At 37.6% G+C, this 22,642-nt stretch overlaps 5 protein-coding genes across 5 annotated transcripts; 2 read left to right on the forward strand and 3 right to left on the reverse strand.

The window, feature by feature from the left end:
* Positions 1-226: 226 nt before the first annotated feature.
* Positions 227-3,598, reverse strand: LOC106346056. Its single transcript, XM_013785298.3, has 2 exons — positions 3,349-3,598; positions 227-3,069 (listed from the first exon to the last, which is right to left on the reverse strand). The coding sequence occupies exon 2, from the start codon at positions 3,053-3,055 to the stop codon at positions 389-391; it is 2,667 nt and encodes an 888-aa protein (XP_013640752.2). The 5' UTR covers positions 3,056-3,069; positions 3,349-3,598; the 3' UTR covers positions 227-388.
* Positions 3,599-3,620: 22 nt separating this feature from the next.
* Positions 3,621-6,633, reverse strand: LOC106346057. The gene has a single exon (XM_048781802.1). It carries the CDS (start codon positions 6,446-6,448, stop codon positions 3,815-3,817), a length of 2,634 nt encoding a protein of 877 aa, XP_048637759.1. The 5' UTR covers positions 6,449-6,633; the 3' UTR covers positions 3,621-3,814.
* Positions 6,634-6,702: 69 nt separating this feature from the next.
* LOC106346059 (zinc finger CCCH domain-containing protein 55) lies at positions 6,703-10,458 on the reverse strand. The gene is given in 11 exon segments (XM_048781803.1): positions 6,703-7,022; positions 7,126-7,156; positions 7,238-7,343; positions 7,423-7,447; positions 7,450-7,485; positions 7,552-7,794; positions 7,882-7,979; positions 8,057-8,236; positions 8,319-8,450; positions 8,539-8,762; positions 9,295-10,458. Coding segments are annotated over 10 exon segments (1,386 nt in total). The 5' UTR covers positions 9,613-10,458; the 3' UTR covers positions 6,703-7,022; positions 7,126-7,132.
* A 246-nt stretch (positions 10,459-10,704) lies between these two features.
* LOC106346060 (RNA-binding protein Y14-like) lies at positions 10,705-12,442 on the forward strand. The gene is made up of 4 exons (XM_013785301.3): positions 10,705-11,037; positions 11,295-11,431; positions 11,773-11,924; positions 12,201-12,442. The coding sequence occupies exons 1-4, from the start codon at positions 10,773-10,775 to the stop codon at positions 12,244-12,246; spliced, it is 600 nt and encodes a 199-aa protein (XP_013640755.1). The 5' UTR covers positions 10,705-10,772; the 3' UTR covers positions 12,247-12,442.
* A 5,083-nt stretch (positions 12,443-17,525) lies between these two features.
* LOC106346062 (ABC transporter G family member 13-like) lies at positions 17,526-22,385 on the forward strand. The gene is made up of 9 exons (XM_013785302.3): positions 17,526-17,891; positions 19,469-19,548; positions 19,650-20,111; positions 20,504-20,626; positions 20,707-20,862; positions 20,940-21,224; positions 21,288-21,560; positions 21,640-21,747; positions 21,824-22,385. Exons 1-9 carry the CDS (start codon positions 17,672-17,674, stop codon positions 22,178-22,180), a joined length of 2,064 nt encoding a protein of 687 aa, XP_013640756.1. The 5' UTR covers positions 17,526-17,671; the 3' UTR covers positions 22,181-22,385.
* The last annotated feature ends 257 nt before the right edge of the window (positions 22,386-22,642 follow it).

Below are 22,642 nucleotides of genomic sequence, written 5' to 3' on the forward strand. Positions count from 1 at the left end.
CCTAATTTTCAGTTTAAATAACTGATTTAAACTTATTTCCAATGTGAAATTTTATAAATAGAATGTTAAGAGTGTTGTTATCTTATAAAAACTGTTGCAATGTAACTTGGTCAAAGTTCATCCTAGTGTTTTCTAATAGCCATTAGTTAATATATTAATATTCATTCAATCTATTTCGTATTTGATCAAGTGTTGCATGTTTGTTGTAATAATTTGTAAAAATCTATAATCATAAAACCATTAAAATTAACCAGATCCACATATGATCCAAAACACACCAAATATCATAAAGAGTTGTCTCTAATAAGAAAGTTCTAAACATTATGCAAACACCAAAAGAAATCACACCAAAAAAGTTGAGAACGTGTGACTTTATTTGCATGAGATCCTAAGCAGTAATTCCATTGTTGTCCTGGTTTCTCTCTATGGTCTTCCACTCTCTAATCTTTGCCAAAGTCCTCTCAACCTTCATCATACGTGCCTCTAGGCTCAATGATATCTCATCTATTGCAAGATTTGTCTGCTTCAAACTCTTACCATCTTCTTCCTTCTCATTGGATCTCAGGTTTTCTCCATCTTCATGGATCAAACACTTTGCTTCCTTGCTTCGACCACCGACTATAGCCTTCTCTTTCTCAGCCTTGACACCAACCTCATCTTCACACTCTTGTCGTGTCTCTGGTCGTGACACAACAATGTCAACTACTCTTTCATTAGCACCAAGACGAGGATCTGAAGAGTTGTTACCATCACCTGAGCTCCGAACCTTACTCTTCCCTGCTTTGTTCCCCGTTTCTTTTCGTTGTGCTACAGTTTCATCTTCATAAGCAATCTTTTGACGGATCCATGAATCATTGTTGTTATCTCTCTCAAGTCTTCTACTGTTTCTTTTCCCAAGTGATTCAGAACCATCTCTTACACCTTTCTCTCTGTCTATGACCATCTCAGCGGTGGTAATGTTATCATCATCCTCACGAGCTCGCTTGTCTCCCAAATGCTCACTCTTCTTCTTCACTACTTCCTTGTTAAACAGCTCATTAGTTGGCACTTCTCTTGAAGCTGATCCACCACTAAGATATCTAGACCTTTTGAGTTTTTCAGAAAACTCTTTTCTCAGCTTTTGACCCACTTCTCTTGATGGCAGTACCTTAGGAGGAGAATCTAACGAGTGGTTTTCATCAGATGAGCACACATCCGTGTTCTTCTTTCTCATTCTCATTGCTTGACCAACGCTTAAGCCATCATCTTCCTCATGTTTCTCTGATGGAACCTGTTTCTCATCCTCCTTACAAACTCGCTTCATTGACTTCCGTTTCTTAGAACCAGAAGCAACAGGCTCAGATGCATCATCATCACCTCTTCTGATGTTTCTTGGTGGAACCTGTCTCTTATAACGATCTATTTGAGTCTCATCCTCCTTACAAACTCGCTTCATTGACTTCTTAGAACCAGAAGCAACAAGCTCGGATGCATCATCATCACCTCTTCTGATGTTTCTTGGTGGAACCTGTCTCTTATAACGATCTATTTGAGTCTCATCCTCCTTACTAACTCGCTTCATTGACTTCTTAGAACCAGAAGCAACAGGCTCAGATGCATCATCATCACCTCTTCTGATGTTTCTTGGTGGAACCTGTGTCTTATAACGATCCATTTGAGTCTCATCCTCCTTACTAACTCGCTTCAATGACTTCTTAGAACCAGAAGGAACAGGCTTAGATGTACCATCATCACCTAATGATTCAGCTAGTTCAACAGCTCGCTTACCCTTCCTCCACCACACACAGTACACTGAAGTAAAAGAAGATACTGAAGAACGAAAAGGGACAAACAATGTCAACCCATCAATAGGCTTGTTGTACTCATCCCAAGCTGCCTCTTTGAAGAGGTTGCTTTGGTTAACAGGACAAGGAACATCCTGAAGCAATCCAAACTGTGAAGCCACTCGGTTGGGAAAGTAGCATTCCACACTATCCTTTCCCACAAGCTCAGACACCTTGATGCATCTAGCAAAGGAGATGAAGTCCTCATCAAGATCAGGACCAACAGGAACAGACTTTGCCTTCTCAGGGTAAAACTTAGGAAACTCCCAGTTCCTCACAGCTTTTGTGTATGGTCTCCACTCAAAGCTCTCCATCTTCGAGTTTGCAAGTATCTCCCTCACATTGCGCTTTGTTCTCATCCTCACAGGCCTCTTTGCTCTCTTCTGTATCGGTTCATCCCAAAGAGCCAACCTTGGCTCACCTTGCCGCAACGGATTAGTGTTGTTGGGACGTAGCTCCCTGAACCTCTCCCATGTCCAAACTTGAACCAACTTAAACAAGGCACTCAGCTCAACTTTTTCGTTTAACATCACTGTCTTGAAACCTCTGATGTGCTCTTTCAAGAGACTCAAGTCAGCATACAGGTGAGCAAGAACGGGAGGAGCAAGAGCAATCCTAGTACCTCTAGAGAGATGAATAGCTATCGACAAAACCGCTTTATCAACATGGCAATACCTTGTTGGAAACACAAAGTAGCTTAGCCACAACCCAAGGAAAGCCGCATGCTCAAGCTCACCCCAAGTGCCCATGAATCTCCCCATCCATTGGAGTTTAGTTACCAAATGGGCTGAACTACCTTTCCTAATCTTGACCCATTCTTCCTCCAGTGTCCTCAGAATCTCCTCTCCTGAGCTATCCAGTGGAGTAAAATACGGAGAACCCAAAACAGAGAAGCCTAGAAGTACCATTACGTCTTCAAGTGTGATGGTTGCTTCACCCCAAGGGAAGAGGAAGGTGTTGGTGTCAGGACACCATCTCTCAGCGATACCCAGAAGGAGATCCGTGTCTCTGTTGAGTCCTTTGGTAGATGCCATGACTGCTTCGAAGATTCCAGCTTTTCTCCATGTGGGTCTGTGTAAAGATGACATTTTTATAGCCCATGACTTGAACGGTGAGTTCGCCTCTCTCCACCCATGGAAGGAAACACTCAAAGACAGAGCCTTTAAGTCAAGTTTGGATTCATCAGTGGAGGTGAGACTAGGAAGTGGAATGTTCTGAGAGGGAGGAGCCATGAGTTGTTCAAATGCTGGAGATCACACAAAGAAAACAGAGGAGGTTAAGAGCAAATAACAAGTAGCATAAAGAAGTGATTTTGGATATAATCTCAAAAACTCTAACTTTTGAACTGATGTAATAGATAAAGCAACAAACTTTTCAAGTTAGCAAAACAGAGAACCTACTTGCATCAGTCAGATCCAACCCCAAGATTCTAACTTTACTGCTCTTTAAGCCTTACACAGACAATATCTAGGAAAGGAATCCAAATCCTACACAAAACGAGCTCTAAGAGTTCAAAAGAAGATACCTTTACGTGAGAGAAACAGAGTAGAAGCTTGGCTTGTTGAGAAACAACATGACTGATACAGTGAAGATGACAAAATGTTGAGCTCGGCACTGGTTCAGAGATTTTGTGTGTGTTTGTCTTTCTGAAAAAGCTTTGTCCTGTTGGAACCCTAAACCCAAGAAGAAAAAGATAATGAGAGAAGAAAGGTCTCTTCTTTTCTAATTTTGTTAAAAAAAATCTGAAAGTTGCAGTGTGAAGCAGTGCCTTTTTAAGGTAAATGGAAAGATATGAAAGGTCTCTCATCATCGGGACACACAAAAACAAAAAATATTCATTTAAAATTTTTGATTAGATATTTTAAATACTAAACTAAATACACACTTAACATCCATCATAAAGCTAAGTTAAAGTTCATAAGATTATGCAAAAGCGTGATATGTGACATTGTTTTATTCTTTCTGATCTTAAGGTTTTTGACATGATTAACTTAAGCAGATAGTCCAGTTTGGATATGGTTTCTTCTGGTTACCCAATTTCTTATCGTTTCCAAAGTCTTCTCCACCTTCAGAAAACGTGCCTCTAGGTTCAATGCTAGCTCCTCTGTTGTAAGCTTTCTATGTTTCAGTCTTTCATGAAGCAAACACTCTGCTTCCTTGGTTTCAGCATAAACCACAGTCTCCACTACTGCTTCACTTCTGTTTACATCAACACAGGCTTCTCCTGCCTTCATTGGTGACAGAACAGTGTCACCAATACATGGAATCATAACCACAGTCTCCACTGCTTCACTTCTAGTTTCTTCTTCATCATTCTGTGGCTCTATAACTTGTGGCGCTGCAGTTTCATCATCTTTAGAAGCAAGCTCTTGACAAATCCTTGAGTCATTGTTATCATCCTTATCTCTCCTCCTGATTCCAAGTGATCCAGAAACATCTCCTCCATCTTTCTTTCTACATTTGACCAGCTGAGAAATGGTAATATCATCATAAGAATCCATATGATTCTCATCATCATCATCATCCTCACGAGCTCGCGGGTCCTCACTTGTCCTCTTCGCTAACTCCTTGTGAAACAATTCACTAAGTGTCTTTTCTACTGGAACTGATGCACCAAAATCACCAGTCCTGTATCTTGTAGTAACAGAACCTGTAGCAAGACGAGATGGCTTCTCTCCGTCTTCATGGAGCAAACACTCTGCTTCCTTGGTTCCATCATCAACCACATTCTTCTTATTCTCTGGATTGTTTCTTCCATTTACAGCAGCAACACCTGTCTGTCTTGCCTCTGGTGGTGGCAGAATAGTAATCTCATTTGCTTGGCTTCGAGTTTCTTCTTCATCATTCTGTTCATTCCTTTTCTCTACTTCTTGTGGTGCTACAGTTTCATCTTCACCAGAAGCAAGCTCTTGATAAATCCCTGAATCACTGTTATCTCTCCTCCTGATTCCATGTGATCCAGAAGCATCTCCTCCCGTTATCTTTCTACATTTGACCAGCTGAGAAATAGTAACATCATCATAAGAATCCGTATGATTCGCATCATCATCATCCTCACGAGCTCGCTTGCCTCTCAAATGCTCACTTGTCCTCTTCGCTAACTCCTTGTGAAACAACTCACTAAGTGGCATTTCTACTGAAACTGACCCCATACGTCTCGCTATTCTAAGTTTCCTAGGTCGCTTGAACTCAGCAGGAAACCCTTCTCCCATCTTCTGAAGAAGCTGACTTAGTGGCAGTACCTCAGGAGATGCATCATCATCAACTCTATTTCTTGCATTACAAGTTTCATTTGAGTCCTCAAAACCAAGAAACTGTGAAACTGATTTTGACCACCAGTCTCTGTATCTTGCAGTAACAGAACCTGTAGCAAGACGAGAAGGCATGTATAGCTTCAAACCAACAAGAGACTTATTGTAATCATCCCATGCTTCCTTCTCTGTGAAGTCACTGCTATGACGAGTAACCAAACCAGGAAGATCTTGACTAAACCCGAACTGCATCGCCACTCGATTAGGATAGTAATCCTCTACAAAACCAATCCCAACAAGCTTAGAACTCCTCACACATCTAGCAAACGCAACAAACTCATCATCAATACCGTTATCAATAGGTATCCACATAGCTTCCTCAACGTAAAACCGAAGAGGGTTCCAGTTCTGTAACGGCTTAGTATATGGACGCCATTCGAAATCATCAAGACTCATCCTCACATTCTCATACTTCTTCTGCAAACCCTCCCACCGAGAGATTCTCGGCTCCCCTTTAGGTATCTCCTTAGCTTTTGGTCTCACGTTCTTGAACCTCTCCCAAGTCCACACTTGAACTAACTTCAACAGAGACTTGGGATGATAAGACTCATCATCTCCTGTAATGGCACCTAAATCTCTGTACACGCTAGCGAGAACAGCAGGAGCAAGAGCAACCCTTTCCCCTCTAGCTAAACGGACAGCAACTGGGAACACACGTCTTGAAATAGAGCGGCGAGACATATGTGGAAACACCAAAATCGAAAGCCACATGGCGAGAAACGCTTCATGCTCCAACGAATCATCATCTCTGTCTCTGAAACGCAAAGTCCATTGCGACTGTCTCACTTGCCCACCTTTGCCCCCCATAATCATTGTCCTTGCTTTCTCGAGCTTCTTCACGGCACCTCTCATCTCTGAGCTTTCCACAGAGGCACAAACAGAAGAACCCAAAACTGAGAACCCTAGAAGAACCATCACATCCTCTAACGTTATCGTTGCTTCACCCCAAGGGAACACGAACGATTTGGTCTCGGGACACCATTTCTCAACTAGGGCTTGAATCAGAGATGGGTTTTTACTGATTTTGAATGTAGATGCCTTGATAGCTTCAAAGATCCCAGCTTTTCTCCAAGTGGGTTCGTGTAAAGCTTCCATCTTTCGCATCCAGGATGTGAAATTACGATCTGTAGACCCAACCCCATTGTCGAAACGCCTCAAAGACAGAACCTTTACGTCTGATGATGAAGAAACAGAGACACGACGACGAGGAGGGAGCTCGGCTACAGGACCGTCGATGGAGGTTACGTAAGGTTTTAAGAAATGGGTTTTCATCAAGCAGCAAGGATCTCTCGTTCTTTCTACACTTGAATCCATATGATGATGAAAGTTCTCTTATTTCTCTTTTTCTACACCTGAATCCATAAGAAGATGGAAGCTTATATGGTAACTTGAGAGCAACTCAATTAAATGAACACAAAAAAATATTTATTTATTTATTCATAAGGGAGCATTTTATTTAACCTGATAAAAATTGGTTCAAATTCATTGTTAAATCTTCAATACCAATCAAGTTAATATCAAATTTCGGTTTGGACATTTCCGGTTCAGTTAAGTTAGGCTGAAGCATCAAATTAGAGTCTTCAAGGTTCAACCTTTATCCTTAAGAGTCAAGACTTTGTGAATTGTGACACTGACCCTTTTTTGAAAGTGAGTTCCAAGAAAGCACACATGCATTTTATACAATCATGGTAAAAAGTAACAGATGCAGCTTTTGCCCATAAAAAGAAAATCTGATCATCCTCCATTTGTTGTGTTGATCTGATCATCCTCCATATGTTGTCTGAGGTTAGTCCTAATAGCTTTTTGTTGATGACATAATATCCTACAGCTTTTGTATATATACACACAATTTCTCTTCTACTTCCATCGTTTATCAGTCTTTACGTCTCTGCACTCAAAACATGTAACAAACAAAAAACCCAAATGAAGTTCGCAACAAAAAGTAACAGTTTTATAGGAGTTTCAAGTTACTTCATGGCGAAATTGCTCACCTTTCAATCAATACACTTGTTTCTTTCTAGCCTGAAAAGGTAAAAGATGGTTTTGGTTTAGAGAATATGCTATTTTGTTATGAGATACTATCTGAGTTTAGGTTGAGCATACCCATTCCTCTGCTTTGGTATCAGACTCAGTTTGGAGTGTTTCTTCAGACTTAATAGGGAAACCAAACAAGCTATCAGGAAGAGTTTTCTCCGGACTCGTCTCTTGCCTTGAGAAATGTAAACAAGAACGTGTGTAAGAACTAATGAAGTAGCTTATTTAGGCCTTGTATCAAATCACTCGTTTACCAGTTGTGGAACTTGTTACTGTATCCACGTTTTTGTTGTTGTTTGGTACTAGATGAATATCACCTGCCAAGAAAAAAGATAATCAATGAAGGCCGAGAAAAGAAAGCTTAAAAGGTCAACAAGAACAACCTTCTGTGGTTTCTTCCATGCTGCTTTCTGGTTGAAAGAGAAGACTATGGTTGAACCGAGGTGAGAGATGAGAAGGAGAGCCGATAGAAAGACTACGCTGGAGATGATGAACAGACTCATTCTCCCTCCCAGGCAATTGCAGAGCCAAGAACCTTCTTCTTTGGGGTTCTACTTCAATGGCATGTTGTAAATCAGCTTTCCTTCTCATCATCTCTTGTGTGTTGCTTGAAAACATCCTTGGACCTGGTAATGAAAAGACAACTCAAGAGTTACAATCTCAGTAAGAAAGAAGCAACAAAATACAATTCTTAACTCAAAATAGAAACTAACCCAAGTGACATTCATAGAGATCCATTTCAGAAGGACTTGAAGATGGAGAATAGCTCCCTCTCTCCAACACCTGCTGAAGTTGCTGCTGTTGCCACTTGCTAATGTTTCACCAAACCATAATAAGTAAACAAACCCAAAGCAGACTAAAAGACACAAGAGGGATCAAGTACATTACTTTTGAAGGATCTTTCCTTTCTCCTTGTAAGGCTTAACAAGCACACGAGACTCACAGATGAAATGAGGGTTGCCTCGAGCCAATATGGTTCTCACAGTTTCAGCATTAGAGAAAGTAACAAACCCATACATCCTTTGCTGCTGATATGGTATCCTCACATCTTCCACAGCTCCAAAGTCACTACACATTCAAAGAAGATAACCATCACACTGTCAACAACAAACAAAGCAACAATGATGCTTTGATTCTCTTTTAACATTACCTGAAATAAGAGGAGACGTCTGCATCTGTAAAGGAGCTTTCAGATGGAAATGTCAAGTAGATCTGTCTAGAGACTAAATCATCTCTTTCATGCCTGCTTGGACTGTAACAGTAACCACTTTCTTCTCCTTGTCTGCAAGTAACAAACAAGAAAAAAAAACACTCTTTCATGTAAAGTCAGAGTCTTTCACAAAGACAGATCAAAAAGATTCAAACTTTACCTTAGCGCCATGAGCTGAACCACTCTCTGTTGCTGAGCTAACTTCATCCTCATCATCTCCTCTCTCTGTAAGCAAACGTAACCGCTCTCACCACTAGATGAACCGAAACCATCAACTAAACCGGCCTCTGGAAACCGATAACCGGCTCCAAATCCTGGTTCCTCTGGTTCAAGACAAGCCTCGTTTGCAGAGAAACTCCTCTTATGCAAGTTAGCAAACGGATCCTCAAGCGACGAACCCTCAAGTCACTACACAGTACACACACGAGAAGTTACCATCACAATGTCAACAACAGACAAAGAAACAATGATGGCTTGATGATTCTCTCTTTAACATTACCTGAAATAAGAGGAGACGTCTGCATCTGTAAAGGAGCTTTCAGATGGAAATGTCAAGTAGATCTGTCTAGAAACAAAATCATCTCTTCCATGCCTGCTTGGACTGTAACAGTAACCACTTTCTTCTCCTTGTCTGCAAGTAACAAACAAGAAAAAAAAACACTCTTTCATGTAAAGTCAGAGTCTTTCACAAAGACAGACCAAAAAGATTCAAACTTTACCTTAGCGCCATGAGCTGAGCTAACTTCATCCTCAACATCTCCTCTCTCTGTAAGCAAACGTAACCGCTCTCACCACCAGACAAACCGAAACCATCAACTAAACCGGTCTGTGGAAACCGATAACCGGCTCCAAATCCTGGTTCCTCTGGTTCAAGACAAGCCTCGTTTGCAGAGAAACTCCTCTTGTGCAAGTTAACAAACGGATCCTCAAGCAACGAACCCTCAAGAAATGGTCTAGAATCGAAGTTAGGGTTAGGGTTTGTTGAGAACCCATTACTTGGAGAAGACTGAGACAGTGTCTGGTGGATACTAATGGGTTTTGAGGAAAGACCCAAATGAGATTTGGCTTGACGACAGAAAGTGTGTAAGAGAGTGTCGGGACCAAAAGCGAGACGAATCAAATCAGTTTGTTCCATGTCTTGCAATAGAAAGTAGCCAATGAGTTTGGGGGCGTTGTCTGGTTCTAAAGTTCTGATCTTTTTGAAGATTATTGAAGTGGGATCGTCGGGATCCATGGCCGGACAAAAAAGTTTTGAGTTTGGTTTCTCTTGGAAGATGATGAAAAAGGAGCTTTTTGCCTCGGAGAACGGTAACGAGCGGGATTATAATGAAAAAGATTATATAATATTTTTGCCTGTTTTTTTGGTGGATTAGTGTTAAATTGCAAATTAGAGAGTAGCATAATAGGAATTAGGAATCAAACCCTTTTCCCCTTTTCTTGGATAAAGTAGTTTTCCTAGTGTTTTCAAAAGTAATTTTAGTTTCTTTTGTTTTCCTATTTATAGTTTAAATAGTACTCTCTCTATCTCAAAAATTGTATGTTTTAAATTTTTTTTACACTTATTTAAAAAATAATTAAAATTTTAGTTATCAACACATTATTTTTCGTAACTAATTTATTCTCCACAATTTAGAGATTTTAAAAAACATAATTATATTTTTTTAAATTTACAATTTACCATACTAATGCATTGAAATGTGAAACATTATTTTTTGGAAAAGAAAATTTCTAGAACATATATCTTTTTGGAATGAATAGAATATATAATTTTTAAAACATTTATTTTCATCTCTAAATTCACCAAGTTATGGTCCAACGTTCGCAATAAAATATTAAATCTTAGTGAACCACAATAACAATGTTATGCTAATACAAATGTTTTTTTTTTTTGCAAAAGAAATATAAAGCAATGTTCAAGTAGAATGATTGAATTTAAGCGGATAATACAATGATGATCACCATCAAAGACATGGACCATCAGTATTACCTATTGTGAAAGTGTATACAAACCAAAATATGATATAGTAGCTAGTATCTTAATTCTTAAGTGATAAAAATAATTTCAAATAATTTGACATCATGAAAGCTTATAAAGGTATGCCATGATTCAATCTCGAGTAGTATTAGTATCTTTATTTTCATCATTGTTATGTTTTGAATAAAGAACTTAGTGGTTTTTTTTGTTCTTGTTGGGCGAAACAACCTTAAGATCGATTGTAAAAATTTAGTAAAACGTTGTTGTTGTTGGAAGTATAAGAAGAAACTGAAGGCTACGGCCCAAAACAGGCCCATTAAAGGCCTAATTAACAATCTTATAAACCATTACCAGAAAGATCTAAGGTAGACGCAGAAGAGATTTAATCGGCATCGACGACGACGGCGGCGGCGGAAGTAATGGCGAACCTAGAACCCGAAACAGTCGATTTCGAGCCAGAGGAGGATGACCTCATGGACGAAGACGGTGCAGCAGCTGATCTCTCCCCACGCGCTGCGAATCCGCGGCTCAGGTCTACTATCGCCGGAGCGAACGACGATTCAGCTCAGAGGAAGACCAAAGGCCGTGGCTTTCGCGAGGAGAAAGATTCCGATCGCCAGCGCCGCCTTTCCTCCCGAGATTTCGATTCGCTCGGTTCCGATGGTGGTCCCGGCCCTCAGCGATGTAATCTCTCTCTCTCTCTCTCTCTAGCTTAAGTTGATTGGTTTGTTCTAGGGTTTCTCAGATACCCATGTGGCTAAGATTCGATTTGACCTAGAAAGCTTGCTCCTTTGCGAGTAAGACTAAGTGTTAAGCTTTGGTCTGAATTAGATACATTCTCGTTTGGTCTGATAGTATGCATTGGTCTTGTTGACTTGATGGTAATAAAGAGTTAGAAGAACTGTTTTGTGGATGATTTTGTTGTGTTGGTTTATGTGTAGCTATCGAGGGGTGGATTATTTTGGTGACGGGAGTTCATGAGGAGGCACAGGAAGATGATATATCGAATGCTTTTGGTGATTTTGGCGAGATTAAGAGTTTACATCTCAATCTCGATCGTCGTACTGGTTTTGTCAAGGTATGGAGTTTTTTTTTTTTATTATTCTTTGTTCTTAGTAGCTCTTCTTTATAGTTTAGTAGCTTTTTGGTGTTTGCTGTTTCGCAAAGTAGTTTCTTTTGCTATGTTAGATTTTTGGTGTTTGTGTTAATCAGTGTAACGCTGACTAATTAAAAAAAGGAAGTTAATTTTGGAATATTGGACTACTATTATTATAGATGTAATATTTTTGTATCTGAGATGAAGTTAATTTTACGAATATTAGGCTACTATTGTTCAGTTACTTCAGTTATTTTGTGATTATCTTCTGGAAGTTGTAATAATCTTGCCCACTTCATTTTTTTGTCTTCTTTGTTCTGTAGGGCTATGCTTTGATAGAATATGAGAAGAGTGAAGAAGCACAGAATGCTATCAAGGCAATGAATGGTGCTGAGCTTCTTACACAGAACGTCAGCGTTGACTGGGCCTTCAGCAACGGACCAAATGCTGGATCTTACAGGAGAAGGAATATGAGGTTTGTATCCTAATCTCTCTTTTGTATCGCCTCTCATAACCAAGCACAGCAAGTACGAGGAGTTTACTTTTTTTGGTGAGATTAAATTGCAAGTATGATTAAGAAGACCTACGTGCAAGTGAGAGTAGTCTTTGCTGCTTTATTTAGAGTTAAGATTGTTTATGTATGTCGTAATTGTTGACAAAGTATTTAACTTTCTTTAAGTTGTTTGACCTTGTTGTTTGCGTTTTATTCATAGCATATTTTGATCATTCGATTCTTCTGTGGGTTTTACAGGTCTGGGAGGTCACAGCGTTCAAGAAGCCCGAGAAGACGTTTCTGATTGTTTCATTTGGTTTCCAGAGTTGTCTCCACATCTCTCTGTATTTGTGATTGTCTCTCTATCTGTAAGTCGTGAGTGTTTGGACTCTTTTTCTCGGTTGCGTAGGTTTGGATATGTATTTGCTTTTTGAACACCATGAGAGATATGTTTCAATGCTTCTGGTTTGGGAGAAGAAAAAAATATTGGTTGAGGATTATGTTTTAGTTTTTATCATCAATATTGCTTTCATATAGTAAGTGAAAATCAAACAAGACCTTCCACTACAGAAATTGAAACCAAATATGTTATCAGAAAGTCATGAGTGTTTTAACACAAATGGGCCTAAATACCATAAATTAGTTGAGAAAAAAACGAGTAAAATAAACAAAAAAGTGCTGGGAAGGCAACTTTGGCCACGGTAACAAAAAGTCAATAACTAACGAGTTGGAGGTAGAAAGAAAAAGTTACACAGTATATAGATCGTTGAATTAAATAAATGTGTCAGTGTTGCGCAGTTATATGGTTGAGATGTAATAAATATAACGAAGGTTATATATGTATAGATACAGAATGTTACTTCCAAGTCTCTCTTTATTTATTTCATGATATCTCATGACCAAAAGAAGCTGACTTCGACAACATTTTCCATGTTTGAATTTTTTGACAGTCTCATCAATTGATGAAAATTTTCAATTTTTATTTTATAATACAACTATGTTAAAATAAACAATTTGTTTTATTTAGTATAAAATTGACTTACTATGGAGGTCAACATGGCTAAGAGTTTTTTTTTTAATAAAAGTTAAACAAAACACAAATCATTAAATAACGAACCCCACTATTATTAGTTACTCCCTCCATTTTTATAGATGTCTTTTAAAAATAGGCGCACAGATTAGAAAACCATTTATTATTTACATTTTGTAAACAAAAAAGCATCACTAGCTATACACAAACTCATAATTTGAGCAATAGTAAAATATAATGCATAATTTCATTAGTCATATCAATTGTTAATAAATTTTGTCATAGAAATTAAAAACATTGTCTAATTTGGAACAATTTTTTTTTTTTCTAAATTGTCAAGTAGTTAAAAACATTTTTTGTCAGACAGAAAACTATAAAATAAAGGAATATATATATATATATATATATATATATATATATATATTTAAAAGTCTAATATACTGATTTAATTTTTATTACAGATTATAAAAAATATTGTATCCAAAACTGTATAACTGTTAATTTTATCTGTGATTCACGTCTCGTAGTTTAAGTTATATCATCATGAACCATCTTTAAAAATCATCCAAGCAATTCTATTTTCATTATTGCCTTTGTTTTTTGGTAAAAAAAAAAAAATTTCTATTTTCATTATGATTTCTCACCATTTACGCCTAACAGTTCACTTTCCGTCAACATCCGTCGATGAATCAATGGATACAGTAAACACATTCATCGGTCACTTGGTTCAGTAACATGCAGTTTGGTTCCCATCACAAGTTTTCAAGACTATACACATCATCTTCGACAATGTTTCTCTTGAGGTAGCAAATAGTCGGAGAAAAGTTAATTTGTACATAATGAACTGAACTGAAGAAATGAATTAATACTACCAGTAAACTTGGTTGAAGTTACGCAAATTGTTAAATGGTTACATCATTCAGCTAGACCCAATCAAACATTCTTTGCTTCCTCGAGTTGTATACGGAGTACTTCTTTTCTTTCAATAGTGACTTTAATTAATACTATAGCATTAATGGACGATATGAAAGAAGGTTATAATTATGACGAGGGCAAGAAGGAAGAAATCATTTAATAAGTTTATAGCTACCAATATTGATTAGGTTACCGCAGTAATGAATTCTTGTTGGTGCAATTTAAGAGAAGGTTCAGACGTTTTAGTTATGTAAGATATGAAAGATATGTTTAGAAACAATTACGTAACCATTTGGCTATGTATCCCTTTTTTATTTTTGAACGAAAACTATGTATCCCTAGATTGTCAAAAGTTAATATTTTATCTTCGATACTACACTAAAATATATCCTGATGTTTATCGTAATGTATGTATTCCATTGTGTAGTTTATTAAATATGGAGGGAAAGATACATGAGAAACTCTGAAAAATCTTTTACCACCGATAAAACTTGCAAGGCTCATTGACAAGACAGAGGAAAAAAAATAAAACTTTTATTAGAGAAAAAATAAGTGAGCATTTTTAACGATTTAGCATAAAATCTACTAATCTAAATGATTTGAATTAATTTAAATGCTCCGAAAATAGAAATGTTATCTTTATCGAATATGTGATCATGTTTATGTATTTAGTATAATGTTTTCTACAATTTACACATGGACGATCAAAGTACGATATGTGCATTCATTCCAGGGACCCTTCGTCCTAATATAACAACAAAGATGTAATGATTGTTGTATAATTTGTTAGAAGATCGTGTTAATCAATAAATTAACCCAGGAAAAATCAGGAACAATAGGTAAATAATACTAATCCAGTCGCATGCTATTTTAAAATATTCATTTACACGCTCAAAAAGAAAGAAAAATTAGAAGTAATACAATGCATATCGACAACACACTTTGGCAAGGAAGTATCAAGTATATAATGTATCATTTGGGAACTAATTGCCAGCCTCTCTTTTAAAGTTTTTCGAAGATAAAGCGGTGTAAAGAGAGTTAATATGAAGTATCTTTTGGTTATTGGCTGGTAATAAATACCTATTTGTACGGTGCAAATTGCAAATATCAAAGTCGTTTAAGATAAAGCAGTGCATGTGCGTTTAAGAGTGTCCTGATCATAACGTATACGAATGACAAATCGTTTGACATATGTGTGGACCAGTTGGTGTGGACGAGTAAATTTTGTTGGTGAAGAGCTATAAAATAAGAAATTGATTTGTAATGAAAGTATAAATAATGATTCAAACAGAAAAGATCTAGAATTCAAGATACATATTCTAAAGTAAATAAATAATTATAAAAGATAATAAAATCAACCGGCTTTTAAATTTCTCGTACTTAAAAATAAAACTATTCTCTATTTTCTTTTCATCACTAATTCACGGCCGTTTATCGTACTCGTTAACTCGCGAACACATGTTTGAAACGATACTATTACACAGAAATTTCAATTCAAAATTACCACCTTATAGTCAAAAGTTTTGACTCAAAACTTAAGATATGTTAGAAAATATTGAATATGTAATATACATTGTGAATCTGCAATATATTAACTGTTGCCAGTTTTAAAGCGACGTTTATAAAATAATTGAAATTGCCAGAAACAATTTTTTCTTTTTTTCTAACTGATTTTTGCCAGAAACGAAAGTTATTGCAATTTAAGTGATACATATATGTGATATACACTAAAGTGTTATATTTCCTAAAATCATGAAACGAAAGCATAAGTTTCATATCATTCGCATGTCTTTAGATCTCGACTTATCTGGTATCTAATGGGTCCAACGAGTAAATGAATATTAACATCAAATGACAATTATTCTGTCACATGCATAAGTCTATGCATGCATGATGATGTACATACACAATACACCCAGACTATATAGAAAATTTTTATGGCTTTGCATTTGTTTAATACAGCTTTCTGTATCTAGCATGGTTATATTTCTTTGGTTTATAAAATATATGTAAACCAATAGCATGATTAATGGACGCTTATCACAGGAATTCTCAAAATATATTAATTTATACATACTATTTAATTATTGTTTTTGAATTATCATGGTTTTGAGATTTTCTTAATACAATATAAATATTTATATATGCATATAGTTGAGATATATATTTTTTTTGGGAACCCCATAGAGGTATTTGCATATAGTTGAGATATTTATATTTAATATAATTATTTTACCGATTTTGGCTTTTAAGAAAATACAACACTTCTTCAAATCATATCACTTTTCTTGGTACAGTTTCGGTTTAACTCAAATTGGTTTAAAGAAATTGGGCCACTACAATTCTAATTTGATATATATAAAGAAGATCATAACCATTTACACATAAAAATTAGAAAAAAAAACCCTAGACTCTCTCAGACACGGGGCTCGAGGCACAAACGAGATCTATGCCCCTCGGCGCCGGCAACGGCGTTTCTCGCCGGCGCTGGGCCTTAACGACGACGCTGCTCTTCTCCTTCACCATCGTGTTCCTGATTTCCTGCTCTGTTTTTTGGTTATTCACTCGTGTCACTTGGATGTTTGGAGGAAGGCGATCCCGACAAATGGTACGACGGAGAAGAGGACTCTTCGTTACGCTTCTTTCGGTGGTCCTTTCCTTCCGACAGGTCCTTCTCTTAGCGATGAGTCGAGAGGGTTCTCTCACCGCCGCTGAGCTCTGGTCTTCGGGTTCAAACCCCGTCGTACCTCTCTCTGTTTGCTGTCAAGTCCAAGCCTTTAAATGCTATACGGAGCCGCGATTTCAACTGACGAGAACAACCTCCTCGTCTCCGGGGAGGCTTGAGTCCCACAAACCACTGCGCGGTGCTCCTCTTCATCAGACTGACGGCAGATCTCGAAGCATCACCAGTTCAGTTCCGAGTTACTTCGGTATCATTTCACTTCCTTCATACCGAAAAGTAATGCTCTCCTCACCTCCGTTAATCATCGACCGTGCTTCATTTCCTCTCCGTCGGAGCTTTGCCGGCGACTTCGTATCCTTCGTATTCCGTGCCAGAATGACAGCGTCTCCTGAGGTATCAATTGATTATGTTTGGGCCTGGCCCATGTGTGTTTTTGAACCTGTCAGCCCAAGATATTGGAAAAGACCCAGATATGTAGAAGAAAGAGTTATCCAACGATTAAGATTAGCTAGTGGTGGGGTCAGTTTGAGTTCCTGTGATTTCAACAGGATCTATCCTTCTCGTATTACACGATCATATTTATCCTTTGGGAAAGTTTTACCGGTGGGTTCACCGGGATTGGTTATCCTTCGTTCCTCCTCCTCGGTTTCATTGTCGTTGCCGAGTGTTTGCTTCAGTTCCCTCATCGGTTTGTCATCTTGCGTAGCGATCTCCACGGGATCTGAAGATGCAACCGAGACTACTTCGGTAGTTCTCGTAGATGAGGTCTGGACCTCAACGTCACATTCTGTGACTATTTTCCAGTTGTCCGACTTTGTCGTGAAGGCTCACTCGACGCATTCAAGCTTCGTCTCGAATTCGCTGTCATCTTCGGTTGAAGACTTATCTTTCTTAGACTATTTATGTGGTGTATGTTATGTTTATGGCCAAAGAGGATGTATAATTCCCTCTTGTTATTGTAGTGAAAAAGTTTGATTATGAATGAAAGTAAGTTTGTGTTCAAAAAAAAAAAAAAAACCATTTACACATAGTTCACTCTTCTTCTCCAAAAAACCCCTAAAGATAAATTCGGCAACCACCTAGCTGTTAGTTTCAATCTATATGGCTACTACTCCTGAGGCTGAGGAGGTGGAGCACGGTAGTGATAAGGCTGCGATGTTCCTGGCGTGGGAAGACCTTACGGTGGTGATTCCAAACTTCGGCCAAGGACCGACTAAGAGATTATTGAATGGAGTGAATGGTTGTGGTGAGCCAAATAGGATCTTAGCCATCATGGGTCCTTCTGGTTCTGGCAAATCTACACTTCTTGATGCTTTAGCAGGTTACTATTAACTTCTCTCTCTCTTCCTCTCACACAAACACACACACACACACATGACACGCCCTCCCGTGTGAGGCATAGCTCGTCGCTTATTCTGCATTTTCTGCGTGTGTACTTAACTTGTTAAGTGTTATACTCGATATCTTACATCTATTAGCGGTATTACATAACGATCGTCGATGTGTAGTCTTCTTGTCTTTTGAGCAAACTCTCTCATGTAGTTGAAATTTTTTATCCAAAAATTAGGTTTATCTAATTAAATATGTAAATTTCTTATGCAACTAGATGGAATACTGTATTTTTTTTTCATATGAGAAGAAAATACATAATTATATTAAACGCAATATACAAATACAATTTCCCTGTTTAAAAGCAACAATGTATGTAGAGTTAAAAACATTAATTGGAGTTCTTCTTAGCTCTTCTGTAGCTTTGACCAAACCCATTTGTTTTATTTTTGAGATTATATATCTATATATATACATATATATATATATATATACACACTTCCTTTTTCAAACATATTTTTTTTTGTCAGCATGTTACATATATACAGATTATTATGTATATTGAAAAACAATGCTATATTTATATATAAATTTCATAAAAACGTTGATAAATATATAGGTATTTCTCCTTTAAAATAATGAATTCCAGCTGCCGAACTTTCTAAAATTATATTAAGTACTAACTAAAAGTGAAACATAGTTGCAATTTTCATGTTCCTCATTAAGTTTACATGTGCTGTACATTTAATATTGGAATAGCTACATTTCTCTAACAATACTATTTTAAGAAATTCAGCAGTAAATTTTCTTATTAACTAATGATTTTAAATGTTAACCAACTACCATACACCAAATACCAACAACCTGCACAAAATTTTAGAGTGGCAATGGTCCGGTTAATGGTATAGTTTCAACTTTCAAACAACAAAACCAAATTGGAATCTCCAAACCTGGAGGTGAACCCGGTTTGGTGATTGGTCATTGGATCGACCAACTCATTAGGGGATATCAAAAAAATAATTCCAAATAGACATTTTCCTCTTCCAAAACCACCTTTTAATTTGATTATGAATATTTATATTCTCTCTTTGAAAAACGAATAAAAATATTTACTCCAAATAATCATAATCATTTATTAGCTAGATAAATGACCATATATTTTTCGTACTTGTATTTTGAATAGTAACGTGTTACCAACTCAAATGACATGTTATTTTATCCATGTCATGGATTTAGAGAAAACAATACACAATATAGTCATTCATATAACTCGACAATGCGCTGTTTAACAAAAAACTGAAAAAGCATATGCAAGCAAAATAGTACAAGCAAGAAGTACAGCTTTATCATTTGGTTATTTGTCTATATATTTTAAATGAAAACTTTGAAGTGCATATTTGGCTTATTTATCACAAAATACATTGATTACATGGCCACATCAAACATATGCTATGGCTTATATTCTTCTAACCCGGGGGAAGAAAACTATCAAGAAATTCAGAAGATGAAATATAAAACACTAATATTATATAGTTGATTTAGATTACAAGTTACTTGGTGATAGTACAGGAAGATTAGCAGGGAATGTAGTGATGAGTGGCAAGGTTCTTGTCAATGGCAAGAAGAGAAGGCTTGACTTTGGTACTTCTGTAAGCAAATCTTATCCTTTTACACAATTTAAACTCTTATTCATGTCCTAAACCTAAATCATAAAATGTTTTTTTTTATAAATTTATTGAGAAACTCTCAGGCCTATGTGACACAAGAAGATGTATTGCTAGGAACTTTGACAGTGAGAGAATCCATAGCTTACTCAGCTCATCTCAGGCTCCCATCAAAGCTAAGCAGAAAACAGATCACTGACATCGTGGAAGCCACAATCACTGACATGGGTCTACAAGAATGTTCAGACAGGACTATAGGAAACTGGCATATGCGAGGAATAAGCGGAGGAGAGAAGAAACGGCTCAGTATTGCACTCGAGGTCCTAACCAAACCGTGTCTCCTCTTCCTAGACGAGCCCACAAGTGGTTTGGACAGTGCCTCGGCTTTCTTCGTGATTCAGATTCTCAGAAACATCGCTAGCAATGGCAAAACCGTGATTTCTTCTATTCATCAGCCGAGTGGTGAGGTCTTTGCACTCTTTGATGACTTGCTACTTCTCTCTGGAGGCGAAACTGTTTACTTCGGAGAAGCAAAGTTTGCAACAAAGGTAATAACTACTTAAGATCAATGTTCAAAAAATCGTTAAGTAGTAGTTAGTCTTTTAATAGAGGATTAGTGTTTAGGCTGGGCATGGACCGATTTTTAGAACACTATTGAGCATTTTGTCAAGAGTATATACTAAAATTGCTAAATAGTAGTTAGTCGTTTAATAGAGGATTAGTGTCAAGAGTATATTACTAAAATTGCTAAGCTGTTAAAAAAACGGCAAAGGTACTAACTACTTAAGATCAATGTTAAGAAAACTAATTAGTTGTTTAATGGAAGATTAGTGTCTAGGCACCGCATAAACCGATTTTTAGAATACAGTTGAGTACAATTGCCAAGAGTATACACTAAAACATGATCTGTTGTGTTGTTGTCGCTGCTTTGAGTTTGCAGTTCTTTGGTGAAGCTGGCTTTCCTTGTCCTAGTAGACGGAATCCATCTGACCACTTCCTTCGCTGTGTCAACTCAGACTTCGATGGCATCACAGCAACTGTGGTTGAATCTCGGAGAATCCACGTTAGTCTTCTTCTGCTCCTTTTTTTTGTTTTCATGAGCTTACAATATACACTCAAGCAAGCTTTTTGCCTCCTCTGCAGGATTCTTCTTTCTCTCTTTACCGAGAAACTTCAAACACGTTAGACCCCTTTGATAACATGCCAACAGCAGAGATCAGAACAACGCTTGTAAGAAAATTCAAGTGTTCAGAATACGCAGTAGCTTCACGCGCAAGAATTCAAGAAATAACATCAATAGTAAGTTTATGACTTCTTCTTTAAACACACACAATCATAACTAGTCTCATAAGCTCAGTTTAAACTTGCTGCAACAGAAGGGACTTGTCACTGAAAGGAACAATGCGAGTCAAACAAGCTGGTGGAAACAACTAAGAGTGCTTACTCAACGGTCTTTCATCAACATGAGTAGAGACTTAGGGTACTACTGGATACGAATTGGAGTCTACATACTGTTATCCATCTGCGTCGGTTCTGTCTTCTTCAACGTGGGGAGAAACCACACAAATGTGATGAATACTGCAGCTTGTGGAGGATTCATGGCAGGTTTCATGACTATTATGTCAATAGGAGGGTTCCAATCTTTCATTGAAGAGATGAAGGTAAAGAGAGCTAACATAACACTAAACCTCTTAGAGTTCCTCTTAAGAAGTATCTTTATGTAGGTGTTTTCTAGGGAGAGGCTTAACGGACACTATGGAGTTGCAGTATACACAGTGTCTAACTTCCTCTCCTCGTTGCCTTTCATAATCCTCATGTGCCTTGGAACCACGTCAATCACTAACTACATGGTGAAGTTCCAACCCTCAGCTTCTCATTTCTTCTATAGCTGTCTCGACCTCATCAGTGCCATTGCAACCGTGGAGAGTTGCATGATGATGATTGCTTCAATGGTTCCTAACTTCTTGATGGGAGTCATAATAGGAGCTGGCTACATTGTAAGAAAGCTTCTCCATCTCTCTATCTCCCTCGCTTCTTATACATATCGATAAACTGCTCTGATCTTTCATGTCACAGGGAGTTATGATATTGAGTGCTGGATTTTTCAGACTGTTCCCTGACTTACCTATGGTGTTCTGGAGATACCCAGTGTCTTACATAAACTATGGTGCATGGGCACTACAGGTAACTAGGTTCCCTCAGCTTTTACGATGAGCAAATAGAGGTTATCTAAAATGAGCACATCTGAAAAAACTTGCAGGGAGCATTCAAGAATGAGATGATTGGAGTTGAGTATAATTCTCCATTACCTTTGGTACCAAAGATGAAAGGAGAGCTCATTCTTGAAACCGTTCTGGGGATAAATCCAGCACAGTCCAAGTGGTTGGATCTAGGTGTTGTGCTGATGATTCTAGTAGCGTATAGGCTTCTCTTCTTCGCCATCCTCAAGTTTCGCGAGAAGGTTTTCCCATTGATTCACATGCTATACACAAAGAGAACTCTGAGCCATATCCAGAAGAGGCCTTCTTTCAGGAGAATGTCACCTTTCCCTTCCTTGAGACACAATGTTCACCATGCCCTCTCTTCTCAAGAAGGACTTAACTCTCCACTGCATTAGAAGCATATAAAGACAGCTCTACGATGCGTGGAAGATATTACTCGCTGCTAACCTTAAGCTAGAGTTTCATATGTTTCAATATGCTAGATGTTACTACTACTACTACTACTCTCTTCAAACTAGTTAAACTCTTTGTAGACTGTTGTGTGAGGATAAAAAGAGATGTTATCGTTCTGACTAATGAGATCTGTTAAGCAGGTGGATATAACTCACAAGCATACATACATGAATCACTAGAAAAGATAAGAGAATTGCTACGTTCTCAGATTAGAAGAGATGGATCATGCATGCATGTACTAAAAAAGAAATCAAATAAGACGTTTCCTTCAATAACAACAGCTACATATATACATGAACCAATGGAAAAGACTTGTTACCTGACAGTACCTTTACAAAGGTAGTCCTTGTTTGATAAGCATCGTTAAGCTACCAAGAAACAGAATCAAAACTAACAAAAAGCAT

This window comes from Brassica napus, chromosome A6 (assembly GCF_020379485.1).
Source record: "Brassica napus cultivar Da-Ae chromosome A6, Da-Ae, whole genome shotgun sequence".
In the NCBI taxonomy this organism is placed as follows: Eukaryota; Viridiplantae; Streptophyta; class Magnoliopsida; order Brassicales; family Brassicaceae; genus Brassica; species Brassica napus.